This window comes from Electrona antarctica (genome assembly GCF_951216825.1).
Source record: "Electrona antarctica genome assembly, chromosome: 7".
Taxonomy (NCBI): Eukaryota; Metazoa; Chordata; class Actinopteri; order Myctophiformes; family Myctophidae; genus Electrona; species Electrona antarctica.
The window spans coordinates 10,522,009-10,544,706 of record NC_136812.1 but is presented as its reverse complement, the minus strand read 5'-3'; the positions used below and the strand labels follow the sequence as shown (position 1 = coordinate 10,544,706).

Here is a 22,698-nt window from a genome sequence, read left to right as displayed (position 1 = left end):
GGGGGGAGAAAAAAATGTCTCATTTGTGATGCTGCCACAGCTGTCTGGCAATATTCGACACTTCACAGGACTATGTCTGCCATGCTGACACAAAAAAGCACCCAAGAGGAAATTGGTCTCTTTTTTTATGGTATATTGCTTGGACCTAACTGTGCCAGCTCCCTTCTGACAGAATAGTCTATGATTGTTTAAGGCCATTATCTGATACAAGCTACCATAAGCTACTGCCAATAGAATATTGGATTTCACCAAACAATTTTATGCTAGCAAATGCAAATGGAGTGGGGAAAAAAGAATACCACTAATTGCAGGACCCAGCAGAAGCAAACCTGATCCTTGTCTATTTCTAAATAAAAACCTTTGTCTAAATTGTAAATTTAGATGCCACCTTTTATAGATTAATTTAATATTGTTCTAGTCTATAATATAGAGCAATATGAAATTAATCTATAAAGGGCAGAACAACATATAGTCTAGTATATATTGCTCTGTACATACATTCATCAACAAGCCTTTTCTAACTAATTTGGGTAATTTGTGACTAGATATTGTAGGGATGAACAAGATATTGGTCCGTATCTATAATCATAATTAATGCATATTGGAGAATAAACAATATTCCCAATATGTTGCACCGATATGATTACGCAATAATTGTACGATGTGTCTCTTAAATCTGATCTTTACAATGACCATTCAGCTTCAGTCTTCTGGTTTTAGGATTGAGCAAAGGCACAATCAATGAATTCCGAAGTTAAGAAGCTACATGAATATCCAATATCCCAAAATATGGCAGAGAATGATATTGCGATCATATCTGAGAATACCAGACTTATACTGTATATGAGAGATCGTAACATTTAAATCCTGCCCATGGAAACGGGAGTATAGTCAAAAAGTGGATTGGCCAAAATGTCTATATCATGCATCCCTGATAATCGTCTAATACCGATATATGCGTTTAACTACATACGTAATTTCCAGTCTTGTAATTTTCATCTTTTTTCTGTGAAGTATCTGGGCACGTTTATGCTTTTTTGTTTTCTTAGTCAAGTCCTGTTTGATTAAAAGGTCTATTTCCAGTCTGTAAATGTGTATGATGCTGCTATTTGATTCCCTTTGATTTGCCTGGTGCAGGTGTTCAGTCAGCAGCGGTGAATGTGATCTGTGAGCTGGCCAGGAGGAACCCTAAGAACTACCTGTCTCTGGCCCCGCTGTTCTTTAAGCTCATGACCTCCTCCACCAACAACTGGGTTCTCATCAAGATCATTAAGCTGGTGAGTCCGTCGAAATGTTGCCGGCGGGCGTTGTCTGTCTGTGTACGCGCATGAACGCATGCATGCGTGGTAATTCATCCCCTAATAGAGCGTCGCAGTCCCGCCCCCTACCATGGCCCAGGAAATTAATCCCAATGCATTTTTCCCATAGACATTTCAAAAAGTATTTATTTAAAGACGGTTACGCCGCGGACAAAGCCAACTAGAGTCGTGACAACTCATGACGACACAAACAATATTTTGGACCAAACAAATAATTACAAAGAAGAAAAACAACAAAAAGTGTTGTAACCTGCCGTTTTTTTCTTCTTTCTAATTATTTGTTGTCATGATTTGTCACGACTCGAGTTGGCTTTGTCCGCGGTGTAAGCGTCTTCAAATAAATACTTTCTGAAATGTCTATGAGGAAAATGAACAGAGAATAATTTCCTGGGCCATGGTAGGGGGCGGGACTGCGACGCTCTATATCCTCCACATGTTGCAACACAATGAAGAAAGTATCACTACTCGAGAAACTAAAATAGATCAGACAAATGTCTTTTAAAACAAAATAGATTTAGTAATTTCTTTTCCTGAATTTATGACCAAAGTCTGCAAAAAGAGGGGGTTGGCCGTATCTGAGAAGCCATCTGGAAATCAGAAGGTTTTCTGCTTTTCAAATCAGTCCACACTTTGAAACGCAATTATAAACAAACGAAAAAATATAAAGATACCGTAAAGTTTACTGTGCTGGATTATATTATCATATAGCGTACTGAAATGAAAGGAATTCAGTGGCTCCATTGAACGTTAATTAAACCGCAGTATACTTAAAATTGTGTTTATAATCACGAGTTGTTGTAGTTGGAAGGGCTAAACTGCCAGAACACCAGTATGAGCGGTTTTTAAAGATCTTCACATACTATAACCGGGTGTCTGGTCAGAGACCCAGTTTTGGCTGGAGCCGAGAGTTCGTCCTCTGTAGTAGTGAGGGGTGGAATACGATCTCTTGAAGTGGGCAGTTGAATGTAATGGTTATCTTGTAGTTGTCCGTAAAGTATAGTTTTATAACCAGAGTCAAAAGCTTAAACTCACCCTTACCTACCAGGCTCTTCTTCTTTATAGTCTTGAAGATGTCGCCTCTGACGTCACTGTGGTGACGTCGGAGTGACATCTCGTATCCTTCGTAACACATACACTGGCTGGCTGCAATTTATCATATCCATGGTCTGTTGTGTGTGTGTTTGTTGTAATGGTACTTCTGTGGTCCTCTTTGTTTTCAGTTTGGTGCGCTCACACCCCTCGAGCCACGGTTGGGAAAGAAGCTCATTGAGCCTCTTACAAACCTCATCCACAGGTGAGACGCTCATAGGAAGGCTGCCAGTGGTCCGTCTAACATGACCTTTGTTGAGCCCACAAGGGACAATCAGTCGCCCAAGGCAGCTCAGCAGTTAAGATATACTGTACATCACAGGGCAAAAATTACCAGGTAACTACCAGGTAATTACCTGGTAATAATAGGTAAGTACCTGGTATTACATGGTAACAACCAGGTAGTAGTTATAGGTATTTACCCATTAATTACCTGGTAATTACATGGTAACTTCCAGATACATTACTCAGTAATTACCAAGTATTACCCAGTATCTATAACTATTTACTGTATAATCTCCTGGTAATTATATGGAACTTACCATGGTAAATGACACACTGGTTGCCAGGTAATTACCAAGTATGTTCCTGACAATTACCAGGTATTTATACGTTTTTACTATGTGATTACCAGCTAACTACCCAGTATTTATAAGTATTTACTCTGCAACCAGGCACGATACCCTGGTTGCAGGTACTATAGGTAATAGGTATACTGTACCAAGTATTTTCAACAACTACCATGTATTTACTCTGCTACCAGGCAAGTTACCCAGTAGGTACTAGGTCATTACCAAGTATTTTCCTGACAACTACCAGGTAATAACATGGTAACTGTATTCACTGTGTTTACATGGGTACTACCCATGAAACATGTGGGTAGTAGCCTACCAGGAAATTACCAGTTGTTACTAGGTCATTTCCTGACAACTACCATGTAATTACCTGATAGGTACCCAGTAAGGAAGGAGGAACTGTACTGTAAAAGGAAGCGTGCTCTATTTCCATATTACCATGTACCTACCTGGCAATTGTAATTATAATCGTCCCCCATTACCCATCAGGGTAATGGGGGAGGCTCACATAAGGCATACAGCTCACATAAGGCAAGATGTTTCCTGTGGTTCTGTTTCAGACAAAGAATCAGGCGAGAGATCAGGTAATATAGTTGATGTCTTTGACAGTTATCCTGTTTTTGCGTATTTGTCACCGGGTGGTGTTGTAATAATAATGCATTTTATCTTTATGTAGTTGATGGCTGGTAATGGTGGGGATGCTGGTGTTTTGGGTCGTGGGAACTCTGTGGTTGTTTCCTCTTATCTCCTCACAGCTAATATACAGATGCAGTGTACAGTGTGCTATCCAGACACGTGTTGGAGCGGAGAGGATGCCCACCAACGACACTGATCATTTTGTGTTAGTCGTTATCATTATCACTCCCTGATATAATTTTACACACCCATGGGTAAACACCAGATTATTGGGTAATACTAAATACTGGGTAAATACCTGGTAATTTTACAATTATGGGGAAAGAACATGGTAATGCCATGGAAAAAAAAACACGCTTCCTTTCACAGTACAGTTCCACCTTTCTTGGTAACTTGCAAGGTTTTACCTGTTAACGTTTTGGAAATGTATGTGGTGAAAATGTCTAATTACTGTGTAAATACCTGGTAATTGCCAGGTAACATGTTCAAAACATCCTGATGGTCAATTGTGGATGTTTAGAATCTACAATTACAGTGAAAGTACAGGGTAATATTATGGAAACAAACCACGCTTCCTTTCACAGTACAGTTCCACCTTTCTTACACGGTAACTTGCAAGGTTTTACCTGTTAATTTACACAGTAAATACCTGGTAATTAACAGTTATTGCCAGTTCAAAATTCAAAGTTCAAAATTCAAAATACACCCTGATGGGTAATGGGGAGGATTATAATCTACAATTACCAGGTAGGTACATGGTAATATCATGGAAATAGAGCACACTTCCTTTCACAGTACAGTTCCTCCTTTCTTACTGGATACCTATCAGGTAATTACATGGTAGTTAAATTACCTAGTAACAACTGGTAATTTTCCTGACAACTACCAGGTAATTACATGGTAACTGTAATCACTGTGTTTACATGGGTACTACCCATGTAAACGCATGGGTAGCCTACCAGGACATTACCAGTTGTTACTAGGTAATTTCCTGACAACTACCATGTAATTACCTGATAGGTATCCAGTAAGAAAGGAGGAACTGTGTGTGCTCTATTTCCATGATATTACCATGTACCTACCTGGTAATTGTAGATTATAATCCTCCCCATTACCCATCAGGGTGTATTTTCAACTTTGAACTTTGAATTTTTAACTGGCAATAACTGTTAATTACCAGGTATTTACTGTGTAAATTAACCTTGCAAGTTACCGTGTAAGAAAGGTGGAACTGTACTGTGAAAGGAAGCGTGGTTTGTTTCCATAATATTACCCTGTACTTTCACTGTAATTGTAGATTCTAAATGTCCACAATTGACCATCAGGATGTTTTGAACATGTTACCTGGCAATTACCAGGTATGTACACAGTAATTAGACATTTTCACCACATACATTTCCAAAACGTTAACAGGTAAAACCTTGCAAGTTAACGTGTAAGAAAGGTGGAACTGTACTGTGAAAGGAAGCATGGTTTGTTTCCATGGCATTACCATGTTCTTTCCCCATAATTGTAAAATTACCAGGTATTTACACAGTATTTAGTAGATTATTACCCAATAATCTTGTGTTTACCCATGGGTGTGAAATTATATCAGGGAGTGATAACGACTAACACAAAATGATCAGTGTCGTTGGTGGGCATCCTCTCCACTCCAACACGTGTCCATAAGTCTGCTTCGCCCCCTGGATAGCACGTTATTATTACACCACCACCCGGTGACAAATAGCAAAAAAAAGCCTTATGTGATTATAATCTACAATTGCCAGGTAGGTACATGGTAATATCATGGCAATAGAGCACGCTTCCTTTTACAGCACAGTTCCTCCTTCCTTACTGGGTACCTATCAGGTAATTACATGGTAGTTGTCAGGAAATTACCTAGTAACAACTGGTAATTTCCTGGTAGGCCATGTAAACACAGTGAATACAGTTACCATGTTATTACCTGGTAGTTGTCAGGAAAATACTTGGTAATGACCTAGTACCTACTGGGTAACTTGCCTGGTAGCCGAGTAAATACCTGGTAGTTGTTGAAAATACTTGGTATACCTATAGTACCTACATGGGTATCGTGCCTGGTTGCAGAGTAAATACTTATAAATACCGGGTAGTTAGCTGGTAATTACATAGTAAAAACGTATAAATACCTGGTAATTGTCAGGAACATACTTGGTAATTACCTGGCAACCAGTGTGTCATTTACCATGGTAAGTTCCATATAATTACCAGGAGATTATACAGTAAATAGTTATACATGCTGGGTAATACTTGGTAATTACATAGTAATTACTGAGTAATGTATCTGGAAGTTACCATGTAATTACCAGGTAATGAATGGGTAAATACTTATAACTACTACCTGGTTACCAGGTACTTACCTATTATTACCAGGTACCTGGTATCTGGAATTACCTGGTAGTTACCTGGTAATTACCGTACCGTAAAATGAAGGGTTACCCAATAGGCTACACTGTACACACCCTCAAATGGCAACAGGCAACATATGTATACAACACTATACACCCTCAACAGTACAAATACAAGGGAGCAAACAGTAAAGTACGGATACCATTTGAGATGCTTACTGTGTTGTTTTCCGAGCAATTAGTCTGTTGAACGAGTCGAGAGACCATTGCGTGCTTCGTTATTCATCTTCATAACTAGTGGCACAAAGGACTGTCTATTTATTAGTCTGTTTGTTGTCCCCTTGGGGAAGATGAATCTATCAGTCCCCCGGCACGGGTTAGGGGAAGATGAATCTATCAGTACCCCAGGCCTCCTGCCGAACCTCCTTAATATCCTTCCTAATATCTATAACAATCCTGTCTTGTCTTTTCTTATCTCCATCTCTTCCAGTACCTCGGCCATGTCCCTGCTGTACGAATGTGTCAACACAGTGATTGCAGGTCAGTACTACTGTACGCTCTGGGCAGTACAACTGTCCATGGATCCATGGATAGATTGGGGCACTAATACTGAGACAACTGCTTGATCAGTTCCCGTGATAATAAACGGGGGTCACACTCACACCTGCAGAGATTTGGTGCATTTATAGAAGGATTGTGCTGTATCATTTCTCCTTTGTAAGTGCTACTGTAAAACTCCTTGAAATGGACTCAGAGCTCCCTTCTTTCCTTTGACAAAGTATGCAGCTTCAGATGTGACTTTTGTCTTTGATCTTGTCTGTTGCAGTGTTGATCTCCTTGTCTTCTGGGATGCCCAACCACAGTGCTAGCATACAGGTGAGGGTCTGAGGTCCATGTCACCGTCTGCCTGCTCCTCTGTGGCATGATGACATTTTAAAACCTTTTCCTTTCCACTGAAATCACTGAGCATGTTTCATCTGACTTTCTGTTCTTGACTGTCTGTCTGTCCTAACATCTATTTCACTGTTAACAGGCTGGACATGCTTGCATGCCTCAAATGAGTCTCGGTCATTATGATTGCTAAGAATGCATGGTATAATATAATATAGCCCACTGGTTCCCAAACCATGGATAGAATGCATGGTATAATATAATATAGCCCACTGGTTCCCAAACCGTGGATCATGGACCAATCTTTATGGGTCACGACTCGAGTAAAAGTCTTTTCCACTTTTTTTTTTTAAATGTTGTTTTTTGGCTTTTTTTTATAGATATACAGTAGAAGACACACAGCAAAGTTCGTCGGGATTGCGACTCGAACCTGCGACACACTGTCTTACATTTAAAATGTTTTAAATATATTTTAAAACCCAAAACAAATCCAGGAAATTCCATAAATAAATATAAAATCATAATTAAGAAGTAGCGTTGTGTGCTTGTAGATCTGATATTTTCAACGTCTTATCCCTCTTTTGGGTCTCGACTTGAAAAGTTTGGGAACCACATTGCTATAGACAAATCTTTCCTTCTCCTCTTTGCGTCATTATTTGATTTACTAAATGTCATTAAACTAAAAAAGACTGAAATGGTCTACAATGATGATAATGAACTTTTTCACCTTCTCCCTCTCCTCTCTCTGTCTCTCTCTGTCTCTCTCTCAGCTCTGTGTACAAAAACTGCGAATCCTGATCGAAGACTCGGACCAGAACTGTGAGCCCTCTGTCAATGCCTGCAGTGTGTCATTCTCTCATTGTCTGAGTGTTTCTGACTGGCATACAGTCCACCCATTTAGAGGACCACGTCGTAGCCCCCCACCCCTGTTTCTAGATAACTCGAAAATCATTTTCCATATTGCTTTCAATTGGAGGGCAGGTGGCTGCTTGAAATGCCACTGCAATTATGCCACCAATTGAAGTTTGTACACACATAGTGTAACTTAGTTTTTATGTACATTTTACACACCTATTCTTAGCACTAGGCAGATTTATTTAGCCTCCAGAGATAATTTTAATGTATTCAGCATTCGAGTTATCTAGAGCCGACTGTGCATAGATTGTATTGTGGGTCGTAGAGTAGAAAATAGAACTGTGGCGTGTGTAGACTAGATTTGGACCTGGGCTCCGTTTGGTTTTTCATTTGAATGCACTTCCATGTGTCTAAAGGCCTATTCATACTCCAGTTTTAGGTGATAAGGTGACCACTGAAACGGTGGTTAGTAAAAACAGAGATGCGTTTGGGTGAGCGGTGAGTCGCTTATCACCGCGGTGTGACATCATGTTGTAGTTTTTGGGGCTCACCTTATCACCTAAAACTGAAGTATGAATAGGCCTTGAGAAGAGTGCCATTCAAGTTTAATACAGGATAGTGGTTACAGTTAGAACAAATTAAAATGAATTGAGATATCCCAAAAAAGGAAAAGGCACTAATTATCTTTTCATTTAAGGTAAATGAGACACATTTCTTGTTAAAGAAGCCTAGCAATTTTTAAGATATATAGTGGTAGTTTGTAGCAGTACATTCAGAAAAGATCTCATTACTTATTTTTACGTATCATCCCAATCTAGGTTCCGATACAGTGTTCAGAGTCTTGGCGGCGTGCCCATAGAGTATCCATATACTATAGAGCACAGAAGTCCTGACGTGACTCGCTCATCCCCTGGTTCCCGGAAGTATTCTCTCTATGGAGAAAAACATTGTGTCATCTTAAAATCGTCTCATATAAGAATTGTGGTCCAAACTGTCTCGGTGATATTGTCGGGGAGGTGTCGCTGTATCATTTACGACATTTGGTTACTCATATTTGATACAGTCTGTTTCTAGTGAAACTAATTCGGCAGCAGTAACATTAGCATTTTCTCGCAGTCAGTTGATTCTTTATATGAATATGAGTGAAACCGCTGGGATGATTTGTTTATTTTTCAAAAACTGTTCTTATATGGGATGATCTAACATCCCCCTATGGGTATCATAATACAAATTAAAAAGTACACAAACCAGTGGACTTAACGCCCTCTACCGATATTGACATCAGACTTCGGTGCTCTTATATGTATACATTGATCCACAAACCTTAAAGAGGGGATTGTCTCTACCGGGGGTCTCCAAACAGGTGGGCTTGTAGTGAATGCAAAGGTAGACATGAGGATGGAACAGATTTCATCGTGTGCGTGCGTGCGTGCGTGCGTGCGTGCGTGCGTGCGTGCGTGCGTGCGTGCGTGCGTGCGTGCGTGCGTGCGTGCGTGCGTGCGTGCGTGTGTGTGTGTGTGTGTGTGTGTGAAGAAAAACTAAATGCCCATGTGTCCATTGTCTTGTGTGTTTTCTGTTCTGTCGTGCTGTGATTGTTTTTTTTTGTATTCTTCCTTTTGCGTAGTTTTAATTATAATTTTCATTAATGTGATATCTCATCAGAATGTTAAATGGAACAGAATGACAAACGGTTTATATATTTGCGTACACTACTAGAGTATGTGTATTTGTGTAACAACCGATCGCTTTCATAGTAATGATACTGTCAATTAGTTTTTCAAGTGTCAGGTGAGACTAAGGTTGGAGAATGAAAGTAATGTTAGCCCAAGTCTGTGCACTCGACGCTAAGGCAAAACCAGAGTGTAGAGTAGGAGAGTAGTTTTTATCTCGCCGCAAAGCGGGTGCCTATGGGCTATAGTTCCAAACGTTGCTCCTATGGCTGGAACTATCCCATTGAGATAGAATGAGCACTTCCGCATTCCATTGTAACAATGGGAGTCCACGCTAGTGTCGCCACTCTCTTACTATATTACTCTGGTCAAAACTTAGTTTTTTTTTTACAGTGATTTGAATACTCCAGACGTTTACTGTAACGTCCAAATACGTCTACACAAAACCAGTCAACCTTAGTCAGCAGGGCACAGAATCAGTTTAATGTAGACAAGGTGGTCCTAATGGCGCGTTCACACAGGCAGATGCAAAGATTCAGACCACTATTCATTGTCAATGGAAGCCAGCGACGTGAAGCTACGAAGCAAATCTGACGTTTGTAGCTGCCGCAAAAGATGGAAAGTTACAAAGCTACAAATTGAAGCTGCAGAGCTGGGTTCAACTTCCAGATGCAAAGCTACAACTGTAGTTGCGCCTCGCCTCCGACACACGTCACTGGACGCACGCTTGATGACACCAGCGACCGTGTGAGCAACAGATATATTCAAATACGCTGTGATCTTTGCAAATGCCTCATGTGAACGCAAAGCCACGGATCCATGCATGCCTATTGTGAAGGCCACACTAAGAGCATTCTGTGTGGGTTCTCTTAGTGAAGTACCTGGGGCTGCTGGCCATGTCCAAGATCCTGAAGACCCACCCCAAGTCAGTCCAGTCCCACAAAGACCTCATCCTCCAGTGTCTGGACGACAAGGACGAGTCCATCCGTCTGAGGGCGCTGGACCTGCTCTACGGCATGGTATGAACCAACCAACTTAACGATTACATGAATAAATATTGGGAGTGTAATTGTGGAAAGGGATGAAGCTACAGTGCACACAAGGTCTCCTTCGGATATTCTAAGAACAACCACTATCCTGGTATCACTATGTTTGACCGTTTGACTGAAAAATAAGTACATCTGAACTGAGGGATTCGCTGTATGAAAAGATGAAAAAAAAAAAAACTTTTATTAAACACTTTTATTAAACACTATTAATTTAGTGTTTGAGTGGTGCAACCACTATAGACAGCTATGTGTGTGTCCCTCCTTGTGTCCGAGCACGAAAGTAGCATTTTTGCAGTTCCAAGTATTTTGTTGTTGCAGATATCGTGATATATCGTTGATGAAATTTCATACAATATATTGATATATCGCAAATATCGCAATATATCGAATATCGTGATATTATCGTTGTCGAGGGCCTAATATCGCGATATATATCGTATCGTGAGGTACCCATATCGTCCCACCCCTAGTACTTAGTCTATTGATCTTCACAGCGCGTTGTCGCTTGTGGTACGTCGGGGACGATCCCAATGAGACGCCTTCATCGATCGCTCGCGTCGCTGGCAGTGCGGCTGGGGTGTCATGGTCGGGAGCGGTTTATGAACTGAAATAAATCCATATATTATATTGTTTGCGCTCCCCACCAGGTGTCCAAGAAGAACCTGATGGAGATTGTTAAGAAACTGATGGTGCACGTGGACAAGGCAGAGGGAACCACATACAGAGACGAGCTACTCACCAAGATCATCGACATCTGTAGCCAGAGCAACTACCAATACATCACCAACTTTGAGTGGTTAGTCCATTGGGCCAAGTTGAACACCAGAGTTTTTGCCCCTTCCTGACTGTGTCCATCCAGTATGTCTGTAATTCTCCATTGCCACTTCTTGGTATATTGTTGTTCATATTCTCTTGTGTTATTCACCTGTTTGCTTTTTCTAGCCATTCATATATATTTATGGGACTAACCTGCTAAAAGTTTTCTTTTTCTAGCCGTTCATATATTTATGAATTATGTATACAATAAAATAAAACAACACACGCTGCATGCTGGGCTGGTAGAATTGAGATACTATTCATCAGGGACAAACCCGTGCCTAAACCTAGCCTCGTAGTCTGGTATGAATTATTTATCTTTAACCGTACACCTCTCCATATGCGTCTTGTCTTTGTAGGTACATCAGCATCCTGGTGGAGCTGACGCGGCTGGAGGGCACTCGTCACGGCCACCTGATCGCCTCCCAGATGCTGGACGTGGCCATCAGGGTGAAGGCCATCCGGGTCTTCGCCGTGGCCCAGATGGCTACGCTGCTGGACAACGCTCACCTGCTGACCGGCAACACGCAGCGCAACGGCATCTGTGAGGTCCTCTACGCCGCCGCCTGGATCTGTGGAGAGTTCTCAGAGTAGGTCCATTGTCTTATTATCTCACCTTTTGGGTATAGATAGGTCTGTCTGTCACGATTACCAGTTTAACCCATTTATGCCAGACCTCAAAATTTAAAAAAAAATCTTCTAAATCGGTGGCGCGCTATGAGCTTGTAGATCTGCTATTTTTCAATAGCTAAATTATAACATAATGTTTAAAACACAAAGGGGTTCCCGCCCAAAATGGGTTAAAGGGACATTTGACTGCTGGATGAAACGGCAGTCACTCAATGTTCACATTATGTGCCCTTTCATTCTTTCAAAATGGCGACGTGGGGTGCCCACTTTTAGACCCACTTTTTGACATTTTTAAAGAAAAAGAAAAAAAAACAAGACGTCCACAGACGTCCTGGGCACTACATGCGGTAATTCCTAGGACGTCTGTGGACGTCTTGGGCACAAATTGTGTTAATAGTACTGGTAATAACAGTAGCACAATTTGAAATTTGCACACTGGCCAGAAGAATAATGAAGTCTGTGTGTTTTACTAGGGCTTGACTGGATTGTTGAATTACTACAATGACCACAATGCTTTAGTGCACTACCCCTCCTTGTGGAGAGGGGGGTGGCTGCATGGAGGGGTGTTGGGTGAAATCAACCCTCAGCTATATCTCAGAGAAATATGGGAGGGGACGGGGGAGGGAAGCCTCCCCCCGCAGGGGCGAGGCTTCCCCTCCCCCAACCCCTCCCCTACTGGGCTGGGCAGGGTTTTACCTTTTCTTTTACATGACTTGGGCGTGTTATAATGAAGTAGACTCTAGAAAAAGCATTACAAACCCCAGCTCGTAGCATGCCTCGTTAGGCAATAGACTTTCAATCCATACCTCCTGGGTTGAGTGGGTTTGAATCCTGCTCATATAAGTTTTGTGTCCACCGCAAACAACGTTTTTTTGCGGATAAAGTGAAGTTTGCTTTGGTCCGACATGTGTTGCGACGTGCTTGTGGTTATGTTTAGGTTTGGGGTTTGGGTAGGGTTAGTAATAGTAATGTTTGACATACAGTACAGTACATGTTCACCCACATGCGTTGCGACGTGCTTGCGGTTGCGGTTGCGCGTGCCGAAGTGTCCTTGGGCAAGACACTGAACCCCCACATTGCCTCCAATGAGTCGTTCGGTGCTAGCTTGCCACTGTTGGTGTGTACATGTGGGAAGTGAGGATGCTGGCGTCGACTGTTCGCCGCTTCACCTCCCATATGTATGAATTAATTATGGACCATTGTAAAGCGCTTTGAGTACTTAAAAAAGCGCTATAAATGCATTTTTAATGATAACCATAATGTAGGTTAAGGCTATCTGTCAAGAGTTGTCCATAATTTGTGTGATGGGAATAAAATGATCGTAAGTTTGGCCCACAGCTCCCACTCTCCTGTCAATCTGTTAATTCAGCTCTATTCCCTCATGCTCCAACATGATTGACAGCAAACGCAGTGTTCTGTTCCATATTTAATATTTGTGTTGGCTCCGTCTAAGATCTGCTCAGCTTTAATACAACCCATGTTGCCTTTGTTGTTGACAAAGTGACATGCGTTAACAGCTGTTGGTATGTGGCTGAGGGATGGTGTCACTTAAATGAACGAAGGAAAAAAAAACTCCTACTGTGCTTTCATTTCCTATCTTAGGGGCTCCACAAATGACACAAAGGATCTTGCACACTGCTGTGTTTTTCAGATTAGGTCCTTGCAGAATTGGGGAAAAAACAGATAATCTGTACAGATAATCTACTGTTAGACAGATATTATGTTCTTAGCTTGCTTATGATTCTTGATGACAATTTTTTATGCATTTGATGTATTACCATGTTTTGTTCTTGCTTACTGTAAATCGCTCTGGATTTAGAGCGTCTGCTAAAATGCCTAAATTGTAACGACGTGGAGTTTGCATGTTCTCCCCATATCCCACCCTCACAAAAACATGCAGTAATCCTGGTCTCTAAACTGCCTCCCCCTGGCCAGCCGGGGCACCTGATGGAGGGGAAAGGAACTGGTTGGAATAACGTGTTCCTTCCACGTGCTACGTCCAACCAGGGAAACCCCCCCTGTCAGGTGAAAAGAAGCAGCTTGGACTCCTCATGCATAGAAGGTCAGTCCGCTGCCCCCCCAGGTTGGCAGAGGAAGTGTAGTGCCCAGGATTACATTAGATAATTGGCACTGGGTGAAAAAACTGGGTTGCAAAATCGTGGGATAAAAAATTAAATTAAGTAAATTGTAACGATGTATAGGTTGCAACGGGTCTCGTAGCACATGCACTTCTATGATTATCCTACCCGAAGGATGCACTACTACAGCTCTAGCCTCTGGTGCATGAGGGGTCTTTGCACTTACATCCACCTCTCTCTCTCCCTCCCTCCCTCCAGACACCTGGAGAACCCCACTCAGACTCTGGAGGCCATGCTGCGTCCCAAGGTGGCCACGCTGCCGGGGCACATCCAGGCGGTGTACGTGCAGAACGCCGCCAAGTTGTTCGCCACGGTGCTGAGGAGCCAGGAGGGCACCAAGGCGGACGGCACGACCGCTGCCCAGGAGACCAGCCAGCTGATGATAGACAGGCTGCCGCTGTTCGTCCAGAGCGCCAACCTGGAGGTGCAGGAGAGGGTAAGACCGGGACGGGAAAAGAGACGGTCATGCAAATCTACACAGATAGTGGATACATCCTCTGCGTTAGTTTAACTAACTCTGGAGTTACAAATGGATAAATTAGCAATGAGGATTCCTTTATAAGGTCTGTGTGTTATATATATATATATATACCAGCATGTATTGTAAAACACTTCAGTTTGCCAATACAGCATGTTTGGTAAAAACAACTTTAAAGGTGTTTGCATACTGGTGCGTTTTTAGTTTTCTGCCGAATATCGGAGCGAATTTTTGAGAACATAAAAAGAAAATCTAACTTACGTCATGTCAATCACGTTTGCATACTGCCGCCGAATAATTCGTCCGTATAACGTTTTTTCGGACCGGGTCGATTTGATCTGTTTTCCGCAGCTGTCTAGTAGGGTGTGGTGACAGGCTGACAGCTATTGATAGCCTACTACTTTCGGATCCGCAAAACACAGCGGAAAAAATGCCTTTTAATGCTTTTACTTGCTTCATATAATTTTCTTGCGATAGTCCACGGCCCCCGACCTGCCAACAGCACTGACACCTTGTGATTCATAGCCAACCATTAACTGACCTTGTATCACCGCAGTCATACCGATTAGGTTACACAACACGACACTAAGTTGATCGATACGGTCGCTAACATGTCCGTGTCCCTTCCTGTCCGGTTGCCAGGCGTCCTGCATCCTGCAGCTGGTAAAGTACATCCAGAAACTGCAGCTGAAGGACGTGGAGGTGTCTGACGAGGTCACCGCTCTGTTCGCAGGAGAACTCAACCCTGTGGCCCCCAAGGCACAGAAGAAAGTGCCTGTCCCCGAAGGGTGAGTGAGAACAATCCACTATGTCTTGCATCTTTGTTCGTATAGCTGGCACAATAGCAGATTGAATATTATCTATAATTATTACAGTATATTATTATTACATATATGACATGCCTGAGAGGGGCGCGGTGGTGCAGTCGGTAGCGATGTCGCCTCGCAGCTTGAAGGTCCCGTGTTTGATTCCCGCTGGGGAGGCTGGGGGGCGTGTTCTCTCCTCCGTGTCATCAGTGCCCATACACTAGGTGGGGTTGGCAAAAGGGCCTTTCTGTGTGTAGTTCTCCATGTGTCCCCTAGGGCAGGGGTTCTCAACGTTTTTGGCTGGGGACTGGTTGGAATAACGCGTTCCTTCCACGCTCTACGTTCTATCGGGGGAAACTCCTCCCTGTCAGGTGATGAGAAGCGGGCCTGTTCACTCATGTATTGAAGGAAGCATGAACTCAGTTCGGGGCTCTCCCCAGGTTGGCAGAGGGAGAGTATCGCCCAGGATTAACACCTTACGCAATTGGCACTGGGTGAAACAAAAATTGTGGGATTTTTTTTTTATGTTATAGCTGGCACAATAGCAGATTGGATATTATGATTACATTATCTATCATTTCAGTATATTATTATTATTATTACATGCCTGTGATGGTAATCAGCTGCTAGAATATGAAGGGGGAAGATAAACAACAATATTACAGTCTCACTCAGACTCCTTAGTGCTGAAATCCCACTGGGTTTTGCCTGTGCAGCTTGGATCTCGATGCGTGGATCAACGAGCCTCCGTCTGAGAGCGAGTCTGAAGACGAGAAGCCGTCGAAGGCCGTGTTCGCCAGGGAGGAGCCCAAACACACCCGACCGCAACACAAAGAAGTGGACGAGAAGGAGCTGGCACGGGTACGCATGGATGGATGCACTAATGAGCTCCGTCTCAGAGCTTTGATGTTTCTGTTTAGTTTTTTTAATGAAGGGAGCATATGGAAGGGTGAATATATATGCCTCTTGTTTACTCTGGATATTGTGGAAATATTCATTGTTTACTCTGGATATTGTGGAAATATTCATAAGTAGGCCAGTATTTAATGCACTGCTTTGGTCTAATAAAAAGGCAATTTAAATGTAAAGTAATAATACTAAATGACCAGATGAAATGTTTCATAGTTGCTGTTCACTTTATTCATATATCACATTCTGTACATTGAAATGCACTTAAAATGTTGATAATGATAAAATAATTAAACAAAGCCTATGATGAATAATATGCCGTCAATCGATATTGTATGTTCATTATGTCATTTAAAATGGTGACAAATATGATATGTTCTTCTCCCCACCAGAGGAGAGAAGTCAGGAAGCAGGAGCAGGCCAGCAACCCGTTCTACATCAAGGCCTCGCCGTCTTCTCAGAAGGTACCGTCACAACCTTCACTGCATCCTGCAAGCACTTGGAATGTAGGAGTTGAGGTATTCAATGTTCGGCTCCACAGATAAATATTATGAAAATGGAAGCTAGCTATTTTCATAGTTTGCCTCTTTCTCATATTATTTGACAATTTGACCAGTTTTTATTGTATGGTTTGTTGATTGCTTTTGTTGCAGGAATGGTATTTTTCCTTTCCTCCTTTTTGAGGTATGAAACGGGTCTTAAAAGTCCTTTTAATTTGGTACTTCACTGTCATCTGGAGACCCTCCCAAAATCACCTTGGGACCCCCAGCTTGAGAACCACTGCTGTAACACACTGCTTCTCAGTTTGTGGTCCTAGGCGTAGGCGGTCGCCAGCTAAATTATTGATTGTTACCAAGTACCAACCAAACAACAGAACAGACCCATTCCATTCTGGTCTTTAACTAAGAGAGAGAGAGAGGGTACAAATGGAGGGGACTGTGGCCTAATCGATGCACATCAGAATCACTGCTGTAACGCTAGACTTTATATTTTTTCTGTGCCGGTGTACTAGAGAACAAATGTATTTGTTAAATAAATGTACTATGTGGTACAGTAGGTGTTTGTTAAAGTAATGTTTTTCATGTTGATGTGCAGGTGTACCAGGAGGCTCCCGGAGTGGAGCACATTCCAGTGGTGCAGATTGACCTCAGCGTACCTCTCAAAGTCCCAGGTTAGTGGTACAGATTGACCTTTGACCTCAGCGTACCTCTCAAAGTCCCAGGTTAGTGGTACAGATTGACCTTTGACCTCAGTGTACCTCTCAAAGTCCCAGGTTGGTCAGAATGGTCTCTTAACACTTACTGTGGAACCCCATCATTTTGGTTTACCTTTTACATGGATGGATGATTGTATTGTATCAGCTTGACAAACACAATAGACGAGGACTGGGGGCTGGGGCTGGGACTAGGGCTGTCACGATTACACATTGAAGTTGACGTTTAGTTGTCACACATAATAATTGCGAGAGAATTGTAGAGAATTCTGTTTGGCTTTTAGGCTTCGTAATAGAAAAGGTGCACAGGGGGAGACAGACAAATAACTGAAATATAGCAAGTAATTACTGGCCTTTTCATACTTAAAAAAAGCAGAAATAGCAGATCTACAAGTTTACAATGTGTGACATTTCGGCTATTTTTTTTTATGTATGAACCAGAATGCGTTTGTTTCCCACCAGGCTTGCCCATGTCTGACCAGTACGTGAAGCTGGAGGAGGAGCGACGGCAGAAGGACAAGAAGAAGAAGGACAAGAAGAAGAGGAAAGAGAGACAAGAAGAGAAGAAAGGAGGAAGACGAGGGAGGAAGCACGACTCGGGACCCGAGAGCGAGGAAGACATCACGCCAGCTCAGGTGGTGGACATCGTTACAGAGGAGATGCCAGAGGTACACTGCTGCAGCTTTTACGCCTGAATATAAATCACCGTTTTGCTTTCCAGGGATGGCTTAATGAGCTCCTAATATCTAATCGTCGTTTTGTTCAATCACCTCAATCTGAACCTCAATTCCGAGAAAACGCTGCTAAAGATCGCGCTTATAATTAGAGGTGCTCAGATCAAGTTTTTTGGGGGCCGATACCGATCACCAATTTTTTTAATTTTTTCATGATCGGCCCATACCGATTAATTTTTTGTAGTGGTCATAGCCTCTCCTATAGGCAGCTATGTGTGTCCCTGGCTGTGTGTCCGTCCGAGTACGGAAATAACGACCAACAAGTGTCACTGTTGCTTTTTTGATGGGATTTGCGTATCGGTGAATTTGGTGACGGCCGATTGAGTCAATCGGATGGGGTAATCGGACGATTTTGACCGCCCACCGATCGAACGGAGCCACTCCACTTATAATGGAAGTGGTCGGCGACTCGGCGGGGATTTTAATTTGTTGTTGTTTTTTGCCGTGCATTAGAATGCCTTACCCAGCGATGATGATGACAAAGACCCCAACGACCCCCACAAAGCCCTGGACATCGACTTGGACAAGTGAGTTCAACCCACTCTGGTCTTTACTGTAAATAAATATATATATACACACTACACCCGCTCTGCTTCCAGAATCAGGCATTCAGGCCAGTTTGGATTTCCTTGGTTTGACATATTTCCACATTAAAACTGAATATAAAAGTGTGACTGAGCGCAGGGCAGGATTTGTTTGACATGACAGGCTGACGTGACAAATTAATAAAAATGTATACTAATTAACATTAATAATGTTGACGGAGCCTTTATAATATGGTTATCAATCCCAGTCTGTAATCACCCCTCATGTGAGGTGATCAGTGGTGATTATGTGCACCTGCGCACTGTCACCACTCCTTTTTTAAAAGACACTGACATTCACAAACTCTTCACACTGATGAAGGCTGGATAGCCGAAACGTCTGCTCTGTCATGTAGAGAAATAAACCATCTGAAAATGCGTTATTGGTGTGTGCAACCCATTTTGTTTTGAGCGGATAACGCACCATAAGTCAGAGCACGGTGGTCACGAGTTAAGTAAAAAATGAATACATGTTTCAATAAACGTAACCTCTCTTGCCCTCAGAGTAAAGTTACAATCACTGATGCTGCTGTAGTGTCGTTCTCCACAAAGGGAAAAAAAAGAGATGAATCCAATTGCATAACATTACTGTCCAGAAAGGCAAATAAGATTTTGGGGAAATGATAACTGATGATGCATCACCAACCCAACTTTCTACTGCTACGGCAGGAGACAAGACACATATTTGCCTATATTTTTTACTTCGATTTTTTTAATTAATTTGAATTATTAGCTGGAATTCTTGAGCACGTCTGATGATGATGAGTCAGCAATGGCTCCATCTTCATTCACTCATTATGGTGCTTTGCTTTCTGCTTCTCTCTCTCACGCCACACACACACCCACCCACTGCCCTGCCCCTCTTCTGTCTGGGCAGCTTGCTGGCCAAGGCCAAGGCAGGGCGCAGGTGAGTAGCATCCCAGCCGCAGGATTCAGTCTCCAACACTAGATGGATTGCTGTTCTGCTCGCTTGCCTGAGATCTTTTCTTTCCTCTCTCCCTCACTCTCTCTCTCTAAACTTGTATAACTTTCTCCTTCCAAAGTTCCATAAACATAGTATTATTCTCTTCTTCTCCTTCCATAAACATAATAGTACTCCTCTTCTCATCTGGTTGCAGTGCCTGGTTGCTGTTTGTGCTCACTTTTTGCCTAACATTTTAACATTTGTTTTTAGTTTTATCTACCATCTCAGGAAATTATAATCTTACTGTATTATATTTAATATTTTGTTGACTTTACCCTACCACTACTTTTGTTTGACCCCTCTACCTTAACATTCACTTGAGAATATCGGCAGTGAGATTGTGTTGTAATTATTGGCACATTAACTTGTGAAAACCGCTCAAAACATGACCAAAAAAAGACTAGATTGCTTTTTTAATGAAAATGTGTTGGACATGAATACATTGCTCTCTCTCTGATCACTGCTGATGTTCTCAAGGCCTCATGGGTATCGACTACCTCTCATGACCGGGTTGCCTAAAAGCATGTTAATCCCGATGATTGTCTACTTTTTGTTCTGAAAATGCCTTCAGGAACTGCAACTCTGTTGCCTCGGTCGTAGAACCTCTGCTCTGATCTTCCTTAATTGATCTTATTACTAGACTATCCTTGCTTCCAAATGTTGTCAGCTCTTCCCTTGAGGTGTGCACACTTTAGTTAAAATAGTGTCAGACGTACATGTAGTTTAAGATCATCTCCATGACTTTGGCATGAATATTAAATGAGGGCTAATATCACATGGAATGGGTATAGAATAAACATATTTAGACATATAGATTCCTTACAGTCGACAATATCGGAGGCGAGTTGGGCTGTGCATTCACTGCTATGAATTGAGGATGATTGATGGATGAGCACTGAAGGCATGGGGTGCACACAGATATTTACAGAGGATGGCCAGCAGGGGGCTCCAGTGCACATGGTTACTCCTGCTTCCAGGATCGGTTCACTGTGGAGGAATTTGAAAATGGAAGTCATAATAGTCTGGCTGTCTGCGAGTGTCCCATCATGCCCCAAGAGGATGGCTTAAATCAACGGGTTGAGAGTCTTGATGCTGCAGCACAATGCTGACAATGCACTTTTGAATAGAGTGGATGACCACATCATGATGGGGCCCTCTCCTTTTGATACTCTGTGCCAGAGGCCAAGAGAAAGCCAGCCAGTAAAAGTGGGCTGCCTTCGGAGCTTTTGGATTCGTACAAAATATAGAATGAACAAGAGGGGATAGAAAACGGTCTGTGGGTCCTCTGTGATTTGAAGCGTTTGCTCCGCATACTGTTTTCTGCACATTCATCCGCCGTGATGTGAAAACTCACCTCTTCAGTCACCTTAGCGGCCCGTAGAACTTGCCGTATAGCTCTTCTTGCCCCAACCTCGACGACCTTGCAGGCTCATGCAAAGGCTACAGTATGTCATTCAGATGGCATGTTAATGTAGACAGATGCCAGGTCATTATTGATCTGGCATTCTATAATGTTTATAATATCAAACATATGGATAATCTACTGTTAGACGGATGATTTGGTTTACTCATGATCCTAGATGACCACTTCTATGCATTTGATGTATGTTACCTTGTGGTGTTCTTGCTTATTCTAAGTCGCCCTGGATTAAGAGTGTCAGCCAAATGCCTAAATCTTAACTAGTCATTTTAGTAATTGTGTCCTCGAACATTTGAGGACGAAATTGGGAAGGTGTGTCGTTCTGCGGTGTAACCGTCGCATAACGGGTGTGCCACAGGGGACACCCGTTAGACAGTATAGAGCGCCGCCCCTTACCCTGGACCAGGAAATTATTCTCCATTCATTTTCCTCATAGACATTTCAAAAAGTATTTATTTAAATACCTTTTAAGCGTCGTACGAAGCCAACTCGAGTCGTGACAAATCATGACAACAAACACAATATTTTGGACCAAACAAATAATTATAAAGAAGAAAAACAACAACAAAAGTGTTGTAACCGGCCGTTTTTTTTCTACTTTCTAATTCTTTGTTTGGCCCAAAACATTGTGTTTGTTGTCATGATTTGTCACGACAAGAGTTGGCTTTGTCTGCGGCGTAAACGTCTTTTTAAATAAATACTTTCTGAAAAGTCTGAGGAAAATGAACTGGGATTTCTTTTCCGGGTCTCTCGAGGGGATGGGACTGCGACGCTCTATATAAGTGGCAGATAGAGGGGGGAGAGATGAGGGGGAGAGACCGAGAGAGAAGGGGGAGAGAGGTAGGGATTGGGTATGTCATGACTCATAGCCCCAGATGGGTATGGACTAGTTCAGTGGTTTTCAACCTTTTTCATATCGAGGCCCATTATTTATTCTGTATTCGAGCCACAGACCACAATTTGAGAAGGACCCAAAACGTTGAATATTTTGTTGTCGTTGGATACGATTACAGTATTTTTCCACAATTCCATGCTGTGTTGATGTGATACCACATTAGGAGAGATAATAGGCAAACGTTGATCAAAAATAACAATTCTTCTATTCTTCTAGTTCTCTTAATTGTGTAGACATAATGCATATGTTTAACAATAATGTAACTCTTGAGAGCGTAAAATGAAACCAAATGGACCCGTAGGGGTCCATTTGGTTTCATTTTACGCTCTCAAGAGTTAAAAGATCTATTGGGGTCCACTTGGTTACCAACTCTCCCATCATTTAGCTGGGGACCACCTGGAACCCCCTCAAGGACCACTGGTTGAGAACCACTGGACTCGTCGTAAATAGTGTGTGTGTGTTGCACACTGCAGGCCCCTGGAGGACAGCGACAAGCTCCCGGTCCGCTCCCACCGCCCCGACTCCCTGAAGACGAGCCCCGTCTCGGACGCAGGAGGAGACGTGGTGGAGGCCGCCGCCCCGCCGGAGGCCAAGAAGAAGAGCAGCAAGGAGAAGGAGAAGAAGAAGAAGGACAAAGAAAAGGATAGAAAGGTACTGT

The 22,698-nt window shown here is 42.5% G+C and overlaps 1 protein-coding gene across 6 annotated transcripts in view; it reads left to right on the top strand.

The window, feature by feature from the left end:
- The window catches only part of ap3d1 (adaptor related protein complex 3 subunit delta 1), a 53,609-nt gene that overhangs the window by 12,643 nt on the left and 18,268 nt on the right, over window positions 1-22,698 (top strand). For 3 of the 6 annotated variants that reach the window (XM_079506536.1, XM_079506539.1, XM_079506535.1), the window contains exons 7-23: window positions 1,138-1,277; window positions 2,540-2,613; window positions 3,544-3,567; window positions 6,479-6,528; window positions 6,815-6,864; window positions 7,650-7,698; window positions 10,278-10,423; window positions 11,101-11,249; window positions 11,629-11,859; window positions 14,236-14,473; window positions 15,158-15,303; window positions 16,038-16,182; window positions 16,623-16,748; window positions 17,326-17,401; window positions 17,906-18,111; window positions 18,631-18,704; window positions 22,514-22,691. In XM_079506536.1, coding sequence (XP_079362662.1) covers window positions 1,138-1,277; window positions 2,540-2,613; window positions 3,544-3,567; window positions 6,479-6,528; window positions 6,815-6,864; window positions 7,650-7,698; window positions 10,278-10,423; window positions 11,101-11,249; window positions 11,629-11,859; window positions 14,236-14,473; window positions 15,158-15,303; window positions 16,038-16,182; window positions 16,623-16,748; window positions 17,326-17,401; window positions 17,906-18,111; window positions 18,631-18,704; window positions 22,514-22,691 — 2,102 coding nt within the window. The remainder of the gene's footprint in view (window positions 1-1,137; window positions 1,278-2,539; window positions 2,614-3,543; window positions 3,568-6,478; window positions 6,529-6,814; window positions 6,865-7,649; window positions 7,699-10,277; window positions 10,424-11,100; window positions 11,250-11,628; window positions 11,860-14,235; window positions 14,474-15,157; window positions 15,304-16,037; window positions 16,183-16,622; window positions 16,749-17,325; window positions 17,402-17,905; window positions 18,112-18,630; window positions 18,705-22,513; window positions 22,692-22,698) is intronic. The other 3 variants (XM_079506538.1, XM_079506540.1, XM_079506537.1) reach the window with 3 other exon arrangements.